The 20,613-nt window shown below is 38.7% G+C and overlaps 1 protein-coding gene across 1 annotated transcript in view; it reads left to right on the top strand.

Annotated features, from left to right (window-relative positions):
* si:dkey-11f4.7 (piezo-type mechanosensitive ion channel component 2) overlaps positions 1 to 20,613 on the top strand; it is a 57,206-nt gene that overhangs the window by 25,889 nt on the left and 10,704 nt on the right. Inside the window, 24 exon segments of the mRNA XM_033969535.2 lie at positions 268 to 429; positions 996 to 1,196; positions 1,750 to 1,954; positions 2,561 to 2,662; positions 2,737 to 2,902; positions 6,744 to 6,987; positions 7,509 to 7,605; positions 9,191 to 9,350; positions 9,856 to 9,945; positions 10,060 to 10,136; positions 10,206 to 10,271; positions 10,383 to 10,495; positions 10,594 to 10,714; positions 11,087 to 11,161; positions 11,271 to 11,437; positions 12,292 to 12,491; positions 13,117 to 13,275; positions 14,325 to 14,651; positions 15,121 to 15,379; positions 15,864 to 16,052; positions 16,713 to 16,914; positions 17,516 to 17,648; positions 17,867 to 18,014; positions 20,223 to 20,437. Coding sequence (XP_033825426.2) covers positions 268 to 429; positions 996 to 1,196; positions 1,750 to 1,954; positions 2,561 to 2,662; positions 2,737 to 2,902; positions 6,744 to 6,987; positions 7,509 to 7,605; positions 9,191 to 9,350; positions 9,856 to 9,945; positions 10,060 to 10,136; positions 10,206 to 10,271; positions 10,383 to 10,495; positions 10,594 to 10,714; positions 11,087 to 11,161; positions 11,271 to 11,437; positions 12,292 to 12,491; positions 13,117 to 13,275; positions 14,325 to 14,651; positions 15,121 to 15,379; positions 15,864 to 16,052; positions 16,713 to 16,914; positions 17,516 to 17,648; positions 17,867 to 18,014; positions 20,223 to 20,437 — 3,878 coding nt within the window.

The following is a 20,613-nucleotide window of genomic DNA, read 5'->3' as shown; positions in this document are numbered from 1 at the left end:
TATTAAACTATTTTCTGATCTATTTTATAATGGTTGGGGTTGCGTTTTGTTTCTTTCACACATGTTTAACACACAAACCCTGTTCTCCTCTCAAAAAAACCCAAAAACAAAACACTTCCACCTTGTGATGTCATGTGATGTCATGTGGTAATACAGGAAGTGCACCACTGTATGTCACGATAGCCTCACATAAAAGCTCTATATGATTATCATGATATTTGACCTTAAATGTGTGGCAATGCTTATCTGTGAATGTGTGTTTGTCAGGGCCTGCTACAGTCCAACAGTTCTTTAACGGAGGAGGAGGACATGAGGAGTAACATGGTGGAGCTGCTGAGGAGGTCCATCCTGTACATTGACCCTGTGGACCCGGTGTACTGGTGTGGGGCACTGCGGAAGTGTGAGGGCAGGATCCTCCCCTGTCTCAGAGTAACAGCTCACTCACATTTGTCATTCATCCTTTTGAATAACCTGGACATGCTTTTGGTTTAGAAAGTAATGTAAATGCTTGACTGATTTATACAGCTCAGGCATTTAAAGGAGGCATACAGAATTTTATGAGACTTTAAAGATGAGGTATTATACAAACCTTTTGGCGCTTTCTACCATGTTATAAAGATATTCCTACATCAAAAACATATGTCATCCATGTATGTTTGAGGAGCCCAGGTCATAGATGTTCCACAGGTTCTGCAGTTTTGAACAGGAAGTCAGTGGACCAGTTTCTACAATTAAGCTGTCGATCAAAATTACAGTCTAAATGCTCCCCCAAAAATAACTTCTTTAAGCTACTATGTGTTAAAATATACACCTTGACTGTTTCATTGCCTTGTTACAGAGGTAGTGTTTATACAGGAACTAGGCTCTGTTTTATTTCTTTTTGAAACAATTGATTTTGTGTTTTTAATTCCATAATGGCTCCTATGAAATGTTATTTTATTATTATTGTCATTTTATAGAACTCATCACTTGCATAGCTCTATTTTGTGTTGCAGAACCACCTGATGATTTTGGGGCTGCTGGTTTTTGAGGCGACCATCTTCCGTCACCAGCTGTACTTCCGTCTCCATAACGGCCTGAAGCTTCCTCCCTTCAGTATCCTGTTCCAAGGAATCACTCGGCAACACCTGGACCACAGCGTTCTGTCCTGCGTCAAATACTTCATCAATTTCTTCTTCTACAAATTTGGACTCGAGGTATCAAGCTTGTCTCCGGTGAACACATTCACAGCTGAGAATCAAATAATGTAAAAACTAAATGTTTGAATTATGATAAAACACAAAACTCTATTTGTAAACAGTGGATTTTTAACACAGCCATTTACATATATTTGATACTAAAAGAGCTTGAAAAGTAAGCTACAATTACATCTAATGGAATAAACAACTAGTGTATTAGAGTGTCAATACAAATGAATGACAAAATTAGCCCCTAGCCCTCAACAATTGTATACATTACTTACTTTGCTCATTATCGTAAGTTAGATTTGTTTTGTATATTTATCGGTATTTTTTTTAAATTATGACTGGTTTGATTGTTTTAAGACTAGTAAGACAAAATTGAGCACTTATTCCTTTTGTTGTTTTTAATGTTCTCAGTCTCTGCAGCACTTTGGAAACATGGTTTATTTTAAAAACGTGCTTGTTTTAAATAGAGTAGATTTGGATTTATCATTTATTTGTGTGTAATATAGCTTTAAAATGTCCAGTTGGGTTTTCAGTCATTTGTGTCCCCCCTTCTCCGCTACAGGTGAGCTTGATCGTAGCAGTGAACGTGATTGGTCAGAGGATGGACTTCTACGCTCTGCTCCACTCGTGTGCTCTGCTGCTGGTGCTGTCCAGGAGGAGGAGGAAGGCCATTGGGGAGGTGTGGCCCAAATACTGCTGCTTCACTGCAGGCCTCATGGTGCTACAGTACCTGCTCTGCATTGGGATCCCTCCTGCCCTCTGTGTTGGTATGGGACTGAACTGTGACAAAGATGTACGCTGGTTCTTTTGAGATAGATTTTTGAGGATGAGGATGTAGAAATATAAACCAAATTACTTCTGAATAAAATGCGTTAGGTGCCTTTGTAAATTTTCTGTGGAATAGATAATATTGCTTTGCCTGGAATGTTTCACAGTATGACATTAAACACATTCACTTCCAAGGAGACAACCAGGTTCAGCCACCTGGCCAAGTTACATGTCAGATCTATGGAGAGGAAAGAATGCTCACAGTGAGAATGTATCTTTTTCAAGGTATTTTTGAGCAGTCAAAACACCTGATTGGTTGAATACAAGATAATCAAGTTTAATGATGTACTGTGGAACATTCCAGGCAAAGCTAAAACATCTTCATGGAGACAAACAGGAAACAACAACAATTGGAAACAAAAAGCACTGCTATTGGTTATGGTTGTTGATTCACATCACAAATAATGGCCCTGCTTTCTTTATTGTGGAGATATCTGTTCTGACAGTTTGCTCATTTAAAGTAAAGTAAGTAAAATATGTGCTTTTAGAGAACCTGTGCTGTGTTGTACTGTCTTAATCTAGCCCTTTTTTGTCTTGATCTTTAGACTACCCATGGAGAACTGCATATCGACCTCTAACCTCCAATGTGATCAAGTGGTTTTACCTGCCAGACTTCGCCATGAGACCCAATCCTCTCTTTATATTCTGTAGTTGAATACTTCTCATTTAAACACCAGTGCATCCTTATGTAGATTTCATTGAATGTGGTCTCTCTTTGCAGACGACTATATGTTGCTGATCTGCGCCTCGCTCCAGTGGCAGGTTTTTGAGGAGGAGAATCGGGCAGCAATCCGACTTTTGGCTGGAGATAATGTAGAAATCAGCCGTAGTCTGGATCCTAGCTCCTTCAACCAGTTCATCCCAGTCAACAACTTCCTCCACTGCAGGTAACACAAATGTTCTAATGTTCTAGGTGTGTCAAAACTCCCTCTGCCCAAAGACCCATGGAGTTTATATTGAAACATTTCAGCTGATGTTGCCCTGGATGGGTTAAAATTACCAGAGGCACTTCTTTGTTTGAAGCAGTTGCTCAAATTAGACTTAAATCTGAGCTTTGTTTTAACACAATCTGACCATAAAGAACTGACTTAGCAGGAACTGGGTTTTTAAACAAGTTTCTCTCAAATAACATTACAGTCGCAAACTAGCATTAGCCAATAGTTTTTTATGTTCTCTTTTTTGTTAAAAATCAAACACTTAAACAGGACTATGAACACAACCAGAAGTTTAAATACAAACTGCTTGGGAAAGTGAAAAGAAATCAGTCAAGATATCAGGAAGAGAATTGTGGACTGGTTCATCCTTAGTGCAATTTCCAGATGCCTGAAGGTGCCACGTTCAACTGTTCAAACAATTATACGTAAATATAAAGAGCATAGAAATGTCCAGCCATCACACCATTCAGGACGAAGATGTGTCCCAGAGATGAACGTGCTTTGGTCTGAAATGTGAATATCAACCCAAGAACAAAAGCAAAAGACCTTGTGAAGATACTGCTGAAGAGTGTGTCATTATCCACAGTGAAACGAGGACTATGCTGACATGGGCTGAATGGGCACTCTCTAGGAAGAAGACATTACCCAAGGCATTCCTAGGCTAACATAAAAAAGACAGATTATAGTTTGCAAATGCACACAGGGAAAAAGACCTTAATTTTTGGAGACATGTCCTGTGGTCTGACAAAATCAAAATTTAACAGTTTGGCCATAATGAGCATCATTATGTTTAGAGGAAGTCTGCAAACCTGAGAACACCATCCCAACTGTGAAACACAGGGGTGGCAGCATCATGTTGTGGGTTGTTTTGCTGTAGAAGGGACTGATGCACTTCACAAAACAGATGACATCATGAGGAAAGAACATTATGTGGAAATACTGAAGCAACATCTCAAGACATCAGCCAGGAAGTTGAAGTTTGGGCACAAATGGGTTACAAAGTGGCTTAAAGAGAACAAAGGCAATGTTTTGGAGTGGCCATCACAAAGCCCTGATCTCAATCCTATAGAAAATGTATGCTCTGAAAATGCTGGCGGTCTACAAACTTGGCTCAGTTACACCAGTTCTTTCAGGAGGGGCCAAAATTCCTGCCAACTATTATGAGAAGCTTGAGGAAGGAAATCCAAAACATTTGACCCAAGTCACACAGTTTAAAGGCAAACACTAATGAAATGTATGTGAACATCTGACTTTGAAGAAAGTCATGAAACATTATCTAAAAAAAATCTTTCTCTCGTTATTCTGGCATTTAGCAAAAAATAATAATTTTGGTAATCCTAAATGACCTAAAACAGGAAAAGTTTAGTCTGATTTCATGTCAGACAGTAAGAACAAAAGCATATGTGCCTTTTTATATAGTGTATGTAAACTTCTGTTTCAACTGTATATTGATGACAGGCTCCTGAAAATCCATACTTCCATCTTCTTTCTGCTTATCTGGGGCTGGATCACAAGGGCAGCAGTGTAAGTAGGGACTCCCAGACTTCCCTCATCATGAACACTTCCTCTAGCTCCTCCGGGGAACCCCAAGGCATTCCCAGGCTAACTGAGAGACATTGTCCCTCCAGTGTGTCCTGGCCTTACCCAGGGTCTCCTTCCCTGGACTGCGAGATAGTTTGAACTCCTCCACTGGAGCCCATTTTCATCCCAGCCACTTCACACTCGCCTGCAAAGCGCATTAGTGCAAGTACTGTAAATTTTGGACTATAAGCTGCTACTTTTTTCCCACGCTTTGAATCCTGCGGCCTATACAATGGTGTGCCTAATTTATGTGCCTATTTTTACTGACGAACTGCCAACAGGAGGCACAGTAAATGCAAAAGTGATTATACGCTGCAGAATACTCTAGTTTTGATTTTGAAATGTCATTCTGAGCATCATGCACACACCGTCATCATGGAAAACACGCAAAGAAATGCAAATGATGCATCTTATAAGTTAAAGGCAATAGATCAAGCATCAAAGAAGGAAATAGAGCCACTGCACATAAGTTTGGCATCAATGAATCGATGGTGCAACGTTGGAGGCAGCAGTGGGAAGAACTTAGTCAATGTAAAAAGACGACAAAGAAGAAGAGGAAATAAAAGGTGTTGTTTTATTTTCTAAACACACAGGCATGTTCATTCCGTGTTGATGGCGTGTTGTAGTGCCAATTTTCAGGCACAGAAAAAAAGCTTGTCTTACATTAAAACTGAAAAAAGCTCCTTGTACCGTCTTTCTGTGTAAATATCTCATGTTACAACATATTTGTAACATGCGGCTTATATGCAAATGCGGCTTATATATGTACAACATTTAGCTGGTACGGCCTATATTCAGGTGCGCTCAATAGTCAGAAATTTATGGTAGTAGGTCCAGATTTGCTGAAGTGATCTACCAGCAGCAGAGATATGGTCCTGAGCCCCTCTGGACGCCTGTCATCATTGTATTTATGGACAGAATTTCTAGGTGCAAAGGGCAGGTCCTGAAAATGTGCTGTGTTTTTATTGAGTTTTCAGAGTAACTAAAAACATTTTTGACTATTTTGCGAATGTGTGCATTGTGTCACCATGGTAACTGCTGAGCATGCCTCTATAGACATACATGCAGTAGCCCTCCAGGATAATGTCACTGCAAAGTATCAATATTTCATCACATTCACTTTAAAGATATTAAACTGGAGCATTTTGTTTACCTCTTTAATGCCTTTATATCTCTTCTGTTGGAGTAGCAGCAGCAAATGGAAAGTTCATTACATTATTTTGTGCTTTTTAATTGGACAATATTAAGGAGTTGATCTTTAATTCATGTGTGCTTAGACTTGGGAAAGTTGTTTCTCTTAAATCCAGTTTGCTGGATAAGCACTAGCAATGCATTATGTCTGGCTTGTAAAAACACATCTTAAATGCACAGAATGGGGAACATTAGAAGGTGCAGTGAATATTACATTAGAGTTCAGAAGATGGGACTTTACGACACAACCATATAGTTACTGTATACTGTTGACCATGTTTTTTTATGCAAATGAGAAATGTAGCATTTATCAGATCAGTGTGAGGTGTAGATGTGCTCTGAAATCCTTCTTGGACTGGATCAAGTTCTAGTATATTGGCATTTTATATACTGTTGTATATATTGTTGCCTCAAATGTATTTCAAATGTATCTTCTCATGACACTCAGATTAATCAAAGATTATTAATCTGAGTTGGTTTAACCTGAAATAAGGACAAAGAATAATTTAATGTACATCTTGTACATGTAGAACTTGTCCATTCAGGTGCATAATCATGCAAATCACCACAGAGACTTCAGAACCATAAAAGTCATAAGCATGTGGTAAATAGTTTTACACCTGTTAAGTGTCAGTTCGTGTAGAGAAGAAAGTAGTGCTAAAAGAAATTCCTCCATCTGTGTCATCAATACACACAAGCAAAACGCATGAACTATTTACACACTGAAAATAGTTTTCAGTTTGAACATCAATTTAACAAAACAAAATAAATATAATCGTGACTATTGTTTAAATCGGCCCTTGTTTACAGTATAGTTCCTAGTTATAGAATTACCTCTATTTATGTCACATCTGCTGCCCACATCCAACCAGGAAATAAAATGATAAACTTCACCAAACATTTTAGTGAAACTAGTAGTTTGTCCTGCCAAATGCACTTAGCATATGCACTTACATTTCCTATTTAATATCCTTTTTCTGGATTACATTTTGCTGACTACACTTTTCTGTCCCCTCTCCAGATCCTACCTGGACATGGTGAAAGTGTTTGTGTTCAGTTATTTCTTCTGGCTGGTGTTATGCCTCATCTTCATCACGGGCACCACGCGCATTAACATCTTCTGCCTGGGGTACTTAGTGGCCTGCTTCTACTTCATGCTGTTTGGAGGCAGCGTCCTGATGCAGCCTGTGCGCTATATACTGAGACTGTGGGACTGGCTCATAGGATACACCTGCTTCGTCATCGCCATGAAAAACCTACTCTCTGTGAGCATGTTTTTTATTCAAAGAAGGCAGAAATATTCCAATTGGTTCAATTTAAAGGAGCTGTACCCAATTTTTTCATGTAATAATGGTTCATTTGTCTTGCCCCAGTACAGATATATTGTAAAAGCAGCTCTTAAGGCCAAAATGAGACCGCTGTGTGCATCTAATTATAAAGCATTTTTATCATTGGCCAACCAGAAAGTAAAGCTAGTGTGCTGTTATCATGCTAGTTCTTGTTAGCATCACTGTTATGCTCTGGCCTCTAAAAGTTGTGAAATGCATTTATATATTCATGACGGAATAATTGAAATGCTAAGAATACGCAATGGAAGTGAAATCTGGACTGATGCAAACATTTTAAAATTTTTTAAATTTTGAAGGCAGTAAAAATCAGGTACAGTGCCTTTTTGTTCATTGATACATGTGTGACTCTATGTGACTCTATGTGTGACTCTATGTGTGACTCTATGTGACTCTATGTGTGACTCTATGTGTGACTCTATGTGTGACTCTGGGCATAGCTGGGCTCCTGTGCATACCTGGACAGTCTGCTGAAGAACGGTTGCTGGTTGATTCAAGCCTTCAGTATGTTCTGCACCATTAAAGGATACGATGTCCGTAAGTGTCTTGCAGTAAATCTCGATGCCATATGTAACAAACTTTACTCTTAGTCTGTTCACAAAAATGCTTTATAGACAATATAATTATTGGCCATTCATTTAGTCTTTGCTCAATCATTTAACTGAGAGACTGACGTGTGGAAGATCATTTGTTTCATCAAATTTGGAATCTTAAATGCTGTTGAATTTCTCACTTTGAATTGATTAACTTAAACATGTTTGAATTGTTCTTATTCAGAATTTCAGTTGCTTAATTCTTAAGAACGACAAGGTATAAGAGTCACTTTAACAAATTAAATTATGCAGGCACTATGAGAATAAAGTCTTAACATTTTGACATTAAAGTTGTAATTTTATGAGAATAAAGTAAAAGTCAGAAGTCAGAAGTTGTAATTTGACAAGAATCTGTAATTTTACAGCAGTAAAGTCAAAGTAAAGACATGAGTTTAAGATTTAGGGACTGACATTTCAAAACACAGAAGAGTAAGTCACCACCATGACCAGAATGCAAAACAATGGCAAAAGCTTAAATAAAAGTCTACGTACCACGAATGTACTAGCTACATCCATCATACATTGGTATTTATTTAAGCTTTTAAATAAGCAGTCCCTATGTGTTTAATAACTTACAAACATATGAGATGTGTAAAATGCCAGCATTTCAAAGTTTGTATGTGTTTAAACATTCTAAATGAAAAATTTTGCCTTATAAATAATCAGCACAAATATTTTCAAACCCTCAAGTTTAACAGTCTAAATTCATAGTGTAAAATTAGCAGTGAAAAATTTCACAACAAAGATACAAGATTTCAAGGCATAAGCAGTTGATCCTTTGTGAGTCGATCTAACTTGGTACCAATCGGGAAATGCTGTAGGGAATCGGATTGGTCAGAATTAACCTAATCCAAACCTCATCTCTTTGATTCCTTAACTAGAAGAGAAAGGCCTATAGGAAACAGTGTCCGTCCTCTTTAGTCACACAGAATTGATTGCTTATGCCTTGGCATCTTTGATCTTTGATGCAATTTTTTTCACTGCACATTTTACACTCTGAATTTTGACTGTTGAATTTGACGGTTTAAAAATATATGTGCTGAAAATTTAAAAGTTAAATTTGTATTTGGAATTTTTAAACACAAACCCAAGTATACACTTGGCAATTGAAATTCTGAATTAAAATATGTTTCAAGTCAAAAAATACATTTGCATTGTATTTTTATTAGTAACTGTACTGGGCAAAGATTATGAGAGATTAAATGATTCCAATAAGAGCTATTTGTGCCACCATCTCCCTCAGGGTTTATGAGAAACACAGCTGATTTCCAAGAACTTGTCATGTTGTTAGATGTTGATTCCACATCCATAATTGCTGTTGACACACAGCTTAGCACCTGTGTTTCTGTAGGCACATTACTGGGTTGCAGATGAAAAAATAAGATTCTGTATACCTGATAGGGGAAAGGTAAAATGATTGTTAATGTCTTGATTGGAAAAGGATTTGTCACTAACATTGCACTAATTATTAAGTTGAACATTTTGGTTTTATTTTTTTAGAATAATATTTATTGTTTGCTGTTTTTCAGCTGACCCTGATGATGAGTGTGAGCTCCCTGAGGGGGAGGCGGGCATCGTGTGGGATGCCATATGCTTCACAGTGCTTTTGGCCCAGAGGAGGGTCTTTCTCAGCTACTACTTCCTCTACGTGGTGTCAGACCTCAAGTCTTCCAAGATACTGGCCTCCAGGTCAGTACAAAAAAAGTTTATAAACAAATATATTTAAAAGAAAAAAATCTATAATACAGTTTTAATACCTTATACCACAGTTGCAAGCAGTTTGACTATTAAAGTGTAAGTGTTGTGTATTCAGTTTTGAACTTGGCTCTTGTTGCATGAGGAGGTGATAGGAGCAGCAGGTAGAGGTAAGAATAACTTAGCTTCACCTCAGTGGCTTAGTTATTAGAGCAGTGTTCTTCCAATCCAAAGGTTGGAGGATCCCACTCCAACCTCTGTCGTAATGTCCTTAGGCAAGATGACGCAGATTGGCAGTCTCACTTCTGTCAGTTTACCCCAGGGCAGCTGTGAGAATAAAACAAAACATTATGTTTCTTCAACAACTGTATGACATGGTAGAACAAATATATTAAATATATTATATGTTTACAATATGTATCATACAAATATGTAAGACATCTTTGTGCTAAAAGAAACCAGACAATGGATAGTGAGTGTATATTTTGTATTACTATAGAGGTGCAGAACTGTTTGAAGCAAAGGTAAAGAAGTTGGTGGCTGCTCGTCTGGAGGTTGAGAAGAAGTCTGTGGTCACGCTCAAGAAACAGTAAGAACAAGAACAAAATAAAGAACATTTGTCAAGTTATTAGTTTTATTTCCATTTTATAGTATTTTAATGCTACATATTGATATTAACATATTCATTATTTTTACCTCCTAGAATGGAGAAAATCAAATCTAAACAGAAGGGTCGACCTGCCCCAAAAGAAGAACCAGGACCAGAGGAGTCACCAGAGGGTATGGTTTATCATGAGACTGTGCTACTGTTTGGCCTCATCATCCAATATGTTTCCTTTATTGTTTCAGGTGATGAGGAAAAGGCAAAAAAAGATGCAGGAAAGTGGTGGAAGCCTTGGGTTTCAAAGCCTGGAGGTATGAATAATTATTACACGCAATAACAATATTTACAGTACCATACACTTCATACATTTAGGCCATTATATTTGTACTCTTTTGGTAATTTTACTTCTGTGCATTTACCAGTGGAAAACAACTGTGGGTATCACCTGTTCGAAAGTGACAGTGAAGAAGAAGAGGAGGAGGTCACAGAGAAAAAAGAGGAAGAGCAGCCTCCCAAGAAAAAATCTGCATTTCAGGTAGAGAGATCAAATTGGAGAATATATACTAATTGACTAGTTTATGTAAATATTAGAATATTATGTTAAACAGTCATACACGTTTGACACATGTCCAGTTGGCCTATGAAGCATGGGTGACCAGCTCTAAAAATGCTCTGAAAGACCTGAAAAAAGAGAAGAAAAAGATGAAGAAAGAGGAAAAGAAGCAAGCCAAGAAAGAGATGCAGAAACTACAGGGTGAGGACGATTACATTTAACATGTTTGAATAATTTTAAATTAAACCAAAGAAAAACCAAATTATGTCATATCTAATAACCAAATGATTCTTTGCTTAAAGGCACAGTACCTAATTTATGCTCTTAAAACATGAAAAACTGTTGAACTAGTTCATTTTAAACAGTTTGCAGTGGCGCCTCATAAGCTGTTTGTATGATATATCTGAACTGGGACAAGACAAATTTGCACAAATATATAGAAAACGGATATATAGATATATAGAAACGGATACAGGGCCTTTAACAGTTGTAAATATCAAATACATTTTTGCTTAAACCAGTTTCTACTTGCATTCATAAACAATAGTAGAATTTTTATACTTGACTTTGCAGGTATTGAAAGAGCCGATTCCAGTGAGGATGAACTTGATGAAACCACAGTGGATGAAGAGGCACCAGAAGAGAAAGGTAACTGTACTAGGACCCAACATACCCCACAGAACCATTCTAGTTTTGTAAATTATACTGATCATTTCTAACTAAATGAATATAATGCATTTATTTGTTGTATATCCAGAAAACATCCTCCAGCGTGTCATCAGCACTGTGAAGTTCGGCTGGGCGTTTGTTCAGTCTTTGCTGGACGATCTGACTGAGGGACTCAACTCGTTTTGCAAAGACAACCTGGACATCTCCAAAGTACTTCTGTTTGAGAGAGCACTGCTCAACCAACAATTGAAGAAGGTCAGGCAGAGTACCTAAAATCTGAAACTAAACTAGGGGTTAGGCTTGTCACAATAACTAACTTTGAAGTGCAATATATTGATGAAAAAAAAAAAATAGAGGACAAATGATGATAATGAAATTACATAAATAAAACTACAGCAGGATTATCCCAAAAAAACTATCCTAAACGTACAATGTCATAAAAAAATCATGAGGTGAGACAAATTAATGGTAGAATGAAACACATGAGTAGTTAGTTAGGGTCCTGACCAAGCCTTGCTCGCTGGTTGAAAGGCGGGTCAAATGCAGAGAATAAATTTCTCCCATGAGGGATTAGTAAAGTCTCCCTTGAGGGGCTGCAATCGCAATCAAATAAGAATCACAGTTTGAATGAATGCAGTTAGCAAATCGCAAAGGCTGCAAGTACCATCATTTCCTTCACAAACATCTCCTGTTTTATTCTGCATAAAATCTGCTAACCCTGTAGTTTAGATCTGTACAAACGTGTTCTGTAATGTGATTCTTGTATTAGTTTGTCTGTTCATATCTCAGTCTTTTTGTCAATTCTTCTGGATGTGTTTAAAATGTGAACTTTGAACAGAATCCTATTATTAAAACATGTATATCTAACACGTAAATCTGATCACAATATGAATACCTTACCTTAGTTTGTATCTATGTCACAATTTATTTATTCAACTCTCTACAGCTCAAATAACAAAAAATTCCCACAGTAAATTCCCACAGTAAATACTGACCCTCAAAAATCATTGCTGTGTCTATTATATATTGAATTATAAGTCAATATAGTGTTTACTTTGATGAGCAGAGTCGGGGTATTGGCAGCTGATCTTCTTGTGTGGGCCCCCCAGGGTAAAGAAGTGAGCCAAGAGAGTGTGAAACAGTTCTACGAGAGCTGGATGTCACGTCAGAACACCCTGTCGTCTCAAGAGGATCTGGATAACCCCCTGCCTCTCCCTTGCTCTCCCCCCGCTGCGCCCTCTTTACGACGGGGATACGCCAAACTCAAGAGCCAGGCCTCCAAAGTGTCCTGGGGCAGCAGCGTTTCCAGGTGAGCGTGTATGCTATAGTGCTATTCTTTAACCAAATGAGTCCATAGTCATAGTCTGGTTATGAAAGACAGAACTTGGTTTCAGTGGAGCATTGGGTGCATTGTTTTTCATCAATGGGACAATGCTTTGGTGAAACAACCTTTCAGAATTATACACATCTAATACTAATATTCAACACAAAATTAAAATTTTAGGGGAAGAAGATAAGAGACCTTCTATTTGTCCCACAAAAGAGAAATGTATGTGTTACAACAGAAAAATATTTTTAAAAAACTGCGGCAGAATAAAAATTTGATCTTAAATCTAACTGAAATATACAGTGAATAAAATTGAGATACCATACTAAGTAGAATAATTACAGTACATAAAATACAGTTGTATTAAGTAGAGTAAAAACAATAAAGTCTACTAGTTACATTTACATTTGGACAACACTGAGGTAGAGGTTCTGATCCTGTTCTCTTGTGTTCATGTTTTTGTGCCCCTGAGCAGTACCCCTTTACAGTTTGAATGTGAGTTTATTTGTTTGCTCAGAATGGCACATTCAAGCAATGGCTTGAAAAAGTGTTCATGATAGGTCCCCCAAACATTAGTACATGAATGTGTATTGTATGTTTCTGTCAGCTGCATGACAGATGAGACGCTGCTGGGATCTCGGCAGCCCACCCAGGAGGAGCTGGACGAGGTCCCGCTCCCGCCAGGTCCCAACCAGCTCAGACGGAGACTACTGAAGACTGGCAATGTGGACTTCAGCTCGTTTGACACTGACGACCGCTCACCCAGGTGATCCAAAAACATGTTCTATATACACTGCCTGGCCAAAACAAACTCGCCACCTGGATTTAATAGGTATGAACTCAAATGTTGTTTATTGACAACATCTGAGTTCATTAGAGACTCACCTGTGGATGTATTTGAAGACACACCTGAAACACACTGCTTCTTTGTGTAACATCCTGGATAATTCAAAATAAATCAGCCAAGATATCAGGAAGAGAACTGTGGATGAGAAGCCATTACTCCAAAAGAAACATAAAAAGACAGATTACAGTTACAAATTACAAATGCACACAAGGTGTGGTCTGACGTAACTAAAATTGAAAATAAACTAACTGTTTGGCCATAATGAGCATTGTTACATTTGGAGAAAAAACGGGGAAGCTTGCAAAACTGAGAACACCATCCCAGCTGTGAAATACAGGGGTGGCAGCATCATGTTGTGGGTTGTTTTGCTGTAGAAGGGACTGGTGAACTTCACAAAACAAATGACATCATGAGGAAAGAACATTATGTGGAAATACTGAAGCAACATCTCAAGACATCAGCCAGGAAGTTAAAGAATTGGTGCAAATGGGTCTGGGTCTGCCAAACCGGTTACAAAGTGGCTTAAGGATAACAAAGTCAAAGTTTTGGAGTGGCCATTACAAAGTCCTGATCTCAGTCCTACTGAAAATTTATGGGCAGACCTGAAAAGGTATATGCAAGCAAGGCAGCCTACAAACTTGGCTCATCAGTTCTTTCAGGAGGAATGGGACAAAATTCCTGCCAACTATTGTAAGAACTTTTTGGAAGGACAGCTGAAACGCCCCAAGTCCTACACTTTAAAGGCAATGGCATCAAATACTAATGAATTGTATGTAAACTTCTGACTCATGAAAAATTGGCCTGAAAAAATCCTTCTGACATTATTCTGGGGTTGGTGATCCTAATTGACCTAAAACAAGAAAAGTTTAGTCTGACTTCATGTCAGACAGTGGGAAATGAAAGTGGTTTCAATTTTATGTAGCAAGAGATGCAGTGATGTTGTTAATGTTTTTACTTTTGTGGAATAGTCTTGAAGATGTCGGTCTTCAAGAAAAGCATGAAGTTCTGGATGAAGATGAGAAAGCACTGGAATCACCCGCAGAAGAGAAATACCAGGTCAGAGAGGAGACAGAGGAGCGGTCCACACATTCAGATGCCCCTGATCCAGTCACCTGTGAGTTTGATCAGGAGCACGATGAAGAGTTTAGAGAGGAAGAGGAGCACACTGAGGACGGCAGCATCTCCCTGGGCTTCAGAGATAGTGATGTAGACAAAAGCCTTGATCTCCCAGAATCCCCCAGGCCTCTGAGTCAGGAAACCAGGAACCTCACCGCCAGTGAGTTACTGCTCAACAAGTAAGTTGAAAACAATGTTTTTCAAATACTGTAGGTTGATTCAGACACATTTAGTATTATATAACATTACATTTTATATAATACTAAAATGATTGATGACTTTTTTTTCCATCTAATTTGATGCCAATCTGTCACCATGGAAGTGTAGTGGAGGAATTGTGCTTAGCACTCCTGGTTGACAGTATTATCACATATCCAACATGACGGTAAAAACTTCATAGACTTACAGAGAGATGTTTGACCCCTTCTTCAGTACTGTTGGGGCAACCACCCAGGATCAGTGGGCGACCACATGCAGTGCCTGGGTCTTCAGATTTTGAGATAGACTTGGTCAGGACTACTTTATCTGGAGGATTAGTCTATTGTGCATGTTTCAGGTTGAAGTAGATGTTTCACTTGTTCTAAACTAGAGTCTGGATGTTTTGCTATTTACCGTAATGTCTAATAATAGCTTGTTTTTGTATTTTAGTATGTTTGAGAATGATGACATTGTGGAGTCCGATAAGTTCTTCCTGAAGTTGCCCCGCCCGCTGAAGCTGCTGTTTGCTCTGTACAATACCATGGTGTCTAAGTCGGAGATGTTGTGTTACTTTGTGATCATCCTGAACCACATTGTATCAGCCTCACTATTGTCTCTCATCCTGCCCATCCTCATCTTCCTGTGGGCCATGCTGTCTGTGCCCCGGCCCACCAAGCGCTTCTGGATGACTGCTATCATCTACACTGAGGTATGGCCTGACTGCTGCTGGTATAAAGAATATGATAAAATGCACTCTTCTCGACTTTTTCTGATGGTGTTTTTATATTGCAAATGGCAAGCAAACTGAAACTAAAAATGTACTTTTTAGTCAATGTTATAATGTTATTTATTTACATGTCTTTACAACAAGGTTGTCAAATAAATCCATAATCCATTTCTAATTAATACTAAAACAGCAAATTCAAACAACCATTGCCCAGAAACAAATAAAGGCTACAGCAGCACTAAAACACAGCACTTTAACCATGCAGTCTAATATTGTACCAGAGTTACAATGTACCAAAACAGGGACCTCCCAGAATCATCTTACTGGTTTGACTTTTCGATCACCATTATCTAGAATAAGCTACCACCTAATTCACTAATTCCTAATCCATTTAGGTGTAAAAAAAACCAAAACAAAAAACATTCATACTACCAGACTTTATATCTCCGCTTCTTGTCTTGTGTAGCTGACTGTGGTGGTGAAGTACTTTTTCCAGTTCGGGTTCTTCCCCTGGACCACGTCTGCGTACAGAGGCATAAACGCAGACAGGCCTTTTGCCTTACCCAATATCATCGGAGTGGAGAAGAAGGACGGATACGTGCTGTTCGACCTCATACAGCTGCTGGCTCTCTTCTTCCACAGGTCCATTCTCAAGGTGAGCTCCAGTGCAGATGTGTATACAGTGCACCAGCAGCACTTGCACTCACATTACCCACACAGAAAACCTTACAATAATTTACTGGTTTGAGTATACATTTTAGGGGGTTTTCTCATTTGGATTTACATATTAAGAAGCACATATTATATTAATTCTATGGACTTAAACACTACAACTTAATCAGCGTCAGTAAATAGAAAAATAATGATTGAAAAAACTGATTCCTCCAAAGTCTGAGTCAGAGGATTGGCTGTAGAGCACTCCATTAAAATCACCAGGCTGCCGATTGGATCTCAGTTTGATTAAAATTAAATATCATTACTGCAGTAAACCAGCGATACAATCATGTGGAAGGTTTTTATGTCGGACGCCCTTTGGAGTAAAACACTGACTGGAATCAGATATGTGGGTAAAGACCTCGTGCTTCCCCAAAACACAACTGCTGCTCCCTCTGGTAAATATGTACTATAACTACTATACTACTAACTTGTTCTGAGAATGTCACCTGCTTGTCTCCACGGAGATGAATTTAATGCCACTCTGCAGAACATTCAAAGCAAAGCAATGACATTAAGACAAGAAAAGACTTAGTTTAGCCATTGTAATTTCACTTCTCGGTGCATGATTAGAACTGATAACTCCATGCTTTGCCGACAGTGCCATGGTCTGTGGGACAACAAAGAAGTGGAGATGCCAGATTTCTTCAAAAAGATGAAGAAGAAGGTGGACAAGAAGAAGACTCAGGGCTCAGAGAAATCCAGCAGTAAAGAGGGCCCCCGCTGTCTCAAGTTTCTGCCCCTCAACACCTCCACCACCTCCCTGTTCTGTCGGCGCAGGAGAGGAGACGCAGACTCCGATGGTGAATATCTAACACCAGTTATGTGCATGGGAAAGGAGACAAATATTATGGAACGGTTTCCCACATTGATTAGTTATTGTAGTTAGCTAGGGGCCAGGATTGAAACGGACTAGACATTTTTTCTCCCTTTCAAACAACATATAACAACTTACTGACTATATTCCTCAATTATTGTCTTCATGAAAAATAATGTATTTTAAAACTTTGTATATGTTAAAAAAGTATCTAATATAGTAAAATCTGGGTGGTGTAATTATGGATGATTATAGTTTTTTTAATCAGATGTTTTTCAGTCAATGCTCAGGCAAAATTTATTAAGACACAAGACCTTATGGAGACAAGGTAATTTTGAAGGTAATTTTGCAGCCTTTAAAATGGTCTAATTGCAAGGGTTAAATGTAATATTAAGTGAATTCATAGTTTTATTTATTCCACTGACAATTTCAAACCAAAACTATTTTACTTCTGTTCAGTGTACATAATTTCATACACTGGCTGGACTTATTTCCATTGCCATTACTCTTTAAAGTTATGCACTGGACTCTTTATATAACAGCTCACCACTTATTCAAATGAAAATTCTATGTTTTCTCTATTGGAGAGGGGAAGCCCAAGAAGCAGAGCAGTAAAAAGAGGAAACACCAGCGAAACAAAACTCCCCTGACTCGAAAACAACGAATCCGACAGCAGATCCGAGAAAGGATGCTCCAGGCCAAAGCCGCCATCATTGAAGTGTACGTTTAACTTTTATGTTTGGTGACAACTATCACAATGCTAGTGCTTGGGATTATTGTAAGAAGATTATCAACATCATGTAGGAAAATGATGTTAACACTATCGTAACATTTCTTTTTATATGATCAGCCATTTTAATCAAACTCTCTGTATTTTCTTGAGAAGCCTTTATATTTACCAGACAAATTAAACATCCTCCTTTTCTCCTTTTCCACAGTGGGCTCCATATTTACTTACCCATAAGGCAGTTCTTCTATGACATCATCCACCCAGACTACAGCCCTGTGTGTGACGTGTACGCTCTCATGTTTCTCATCGATGTGGTCAACTTCATCGTCACCATTTATGGATACTGGGCTTTCGGGGTAACTCTTTATTTTGTTTGGGTATTTAGGTATTTATTTGGTATTTTTTTGAAGTATTGTAAAACTAAGATATTAATGTTTCACAGAATTGTAAAAGCACAGACATTATTTACAGAGTGGATAGAACAGCAGAGTACAAAACAGTGGTTCACAGGTGACAGTATCACTACTTCAAAATAATATTACTCAAGTAGAAGCACAAAGTAGTGGTTCAAGGAATTACTCAAGACAAAACAAAGGATTTAGGTAAGAGTAATAATTATTTGAAGTTAATGTAATTGGAAGAACAAAACTTTATATAATGCACAAATTGCAGTAATTTAATATTGTTAACATAAAGCTTTTGTCACTAGTAGACTTAGTCAAAGCGGGAAACAACCGAAACTGTTACACTGTCAAATATATTCATTACACAACGTGAGGTAAAAGTAAGACCTAGTAAGCTTAATGTACACTTGTTCCCATAGGGAAATTTGTCCTCTGCATTTGATCCATCCTTCAAGGCCGCTGGGTCCCATCTAGGGATGGGACGATATACGATAATATCGTTAATCGCGATAAATAAGGTCCGCAATTAATCGTTCGTGGCATTTTTTAATAATCGCGATCATCGCGCACGATTATAATCGCCTTTACGGCACCACGCTGCCTCATGTTTCCAGTTCCAATACAACGTTTATATGTTAGTTCTGGTGTTTGCCCACTCTGACATAGCAATGACACTTGTAGCTTCTGCGCTTATCTCTGTCTGAACTATATTCTGTCAGATATCAACAATAAACAAAGTCTGATTCGTAACTCTCCACAGGAACGTACCAGTGCGCGCCTCACCCGTGCGCACAGATGAGACGCTAATGTGTGCACATCTTACATTTTTACCTACAATAATGCAAACTTCAGAATAAAACAACACCTTTTAAACAATAGACAAATTAAGTCTAATTCATACAGCTGAACACAAATGTGCCAGAGCGCATGGTCCGAATGCGCACTATGTGCACAGAAGCAAAGCTAACGATTATACACGGTATATTTTACGTACAATTAAGTCAATAGCAGAATAAACCACGCTTACCGATCGAGAACAGCATCCAATCCATCAAAAAATAAGGTTTACTCCTGAGTCCTGATGCCTCTAGTTTAACTTGTACAAACATCCACAGTGTCCTCGATCACGTACTCCCTTTGGTTTGTCCGTTTCGTCATGTTTAAAACGCAAAACAACAGTGCGTAAAATGCGCCATTATGCACATATTTCTGCATCCACTCGTTTCCCAATTCACCAAAGTGCCTTAATTAAAAAAATTAAGTGTTCGTCGACGGGCACTTGCGTCACTTCCGGCGCAACAAGGATCGGTCCATTTCGCCTGCATGGCATTGAGGAGTACACATTTTCTTCCGGGTACGTCTGTTTACGGAAAACCATGGCATGTGATACATCATCCTGTCCCGCTGCTCATTGGCTGTGTGCGGGCTCAGTAACCCACAACCCCCACCTTATTGGCCAACATTGGTGTCAATCACAAGCTAATACGTGTGTTTAGCACTGGGGAACAAAGTTGGCGCTGTCAGAAGTTTATTATGCCTGAAATCGACTAAAGAAAGGCAAAGAAGTGACGGAGCAGATTTCATATTTGCAGTACTTTCCTGCAGCAGATTGGACATGGAGGATCTTATTTTGTGGACATAATTTCTTGGCTGGAATATATTCTCTGGACCTTTACGGAACAAATGAGACCAACTTTGTGTGAATATGTTGATGTTTGTCAGAACCAGAGCGGTCAATGGTAAGTGAAGTCCAGATTCACACTTTGTGACTTTTCTGTAAAAACGTCTTTCCTGTCAGCACTGTGGTGATTACAGGTGAAAATGGTTTGCATATCCAGAAAGACGAGCGCCGCAGCTTTCATTTGATGTGTAGATTGTTTGTGTGGGTGACGCAGAAGTGTATGTACATTGCTGTAAAGTTGTAAAGTAGGCCCGGGCCGTCGGAACGTTAATAGGTTAATAATTATCGCGATAATATCGTTAATCGCGATTATTTTGGCCACGATAATCGTGAGTCTAAAATTTAATATCGTCCCATCCTTAGTCCCATCTCCAGATCTTGAGCTAGCCTTGGTCACCTTACCTAGAGGGCTACAGACTCAATAATGTGGAATGCTTTGTAGATGTATTTCTAATGAGAACAAATGTGTGTGTGTTTAGAAATACTCGGCGGCAGCTGACATCACGGAGTCTCTGTCTGAAGACCAGGTTCCCGAGGCCTTCCTGGTGATGCTGCTGATGCAGTTTGGGACCATGATCGTGGACCGAGCCCTGTACCTCAAAAAGTCTCTGCTGGGAAAGTGTGTGTTCCAGGTGGTCCTCGTGTTTGGCATTCACTTCTGGATGTTCTTCATTCTGCCTGGAGTAACTGAGAGGTCAGGGAGGACACTTTTCTACGCAATAATAACAATTAATGATGACAATTCTGCACAAAGAGCTAAATTCATTCATATAGTTATTTTCTAATTGCTGGTCCTCTACATATGAAACAAAAAACTGATGTACAGATAACTTAGCCATACCGGCTTGTGAAAACCTGATCTCATTAGAT

This window comes from Periophthalmus magnuspinnatus, chromosome 7, assembly GCF_009829125.3.
Source record: "Periophthalmus magnuspinnatus isolate fPerMag1 chromosome 7, fPerMag1.2.pri, whole genome shotgun sequence".
Classification (NCBI taxonomy): Eukaryota; Metazoa; Chordata; class Actinopteri; order Gobiiformes; family Gobiidae; genus Periophthalmus; species Periophthalmus magnuspinnatus.
This window is presented reverse-complemented; position numbering and strand designations above follow the sequence as displayed.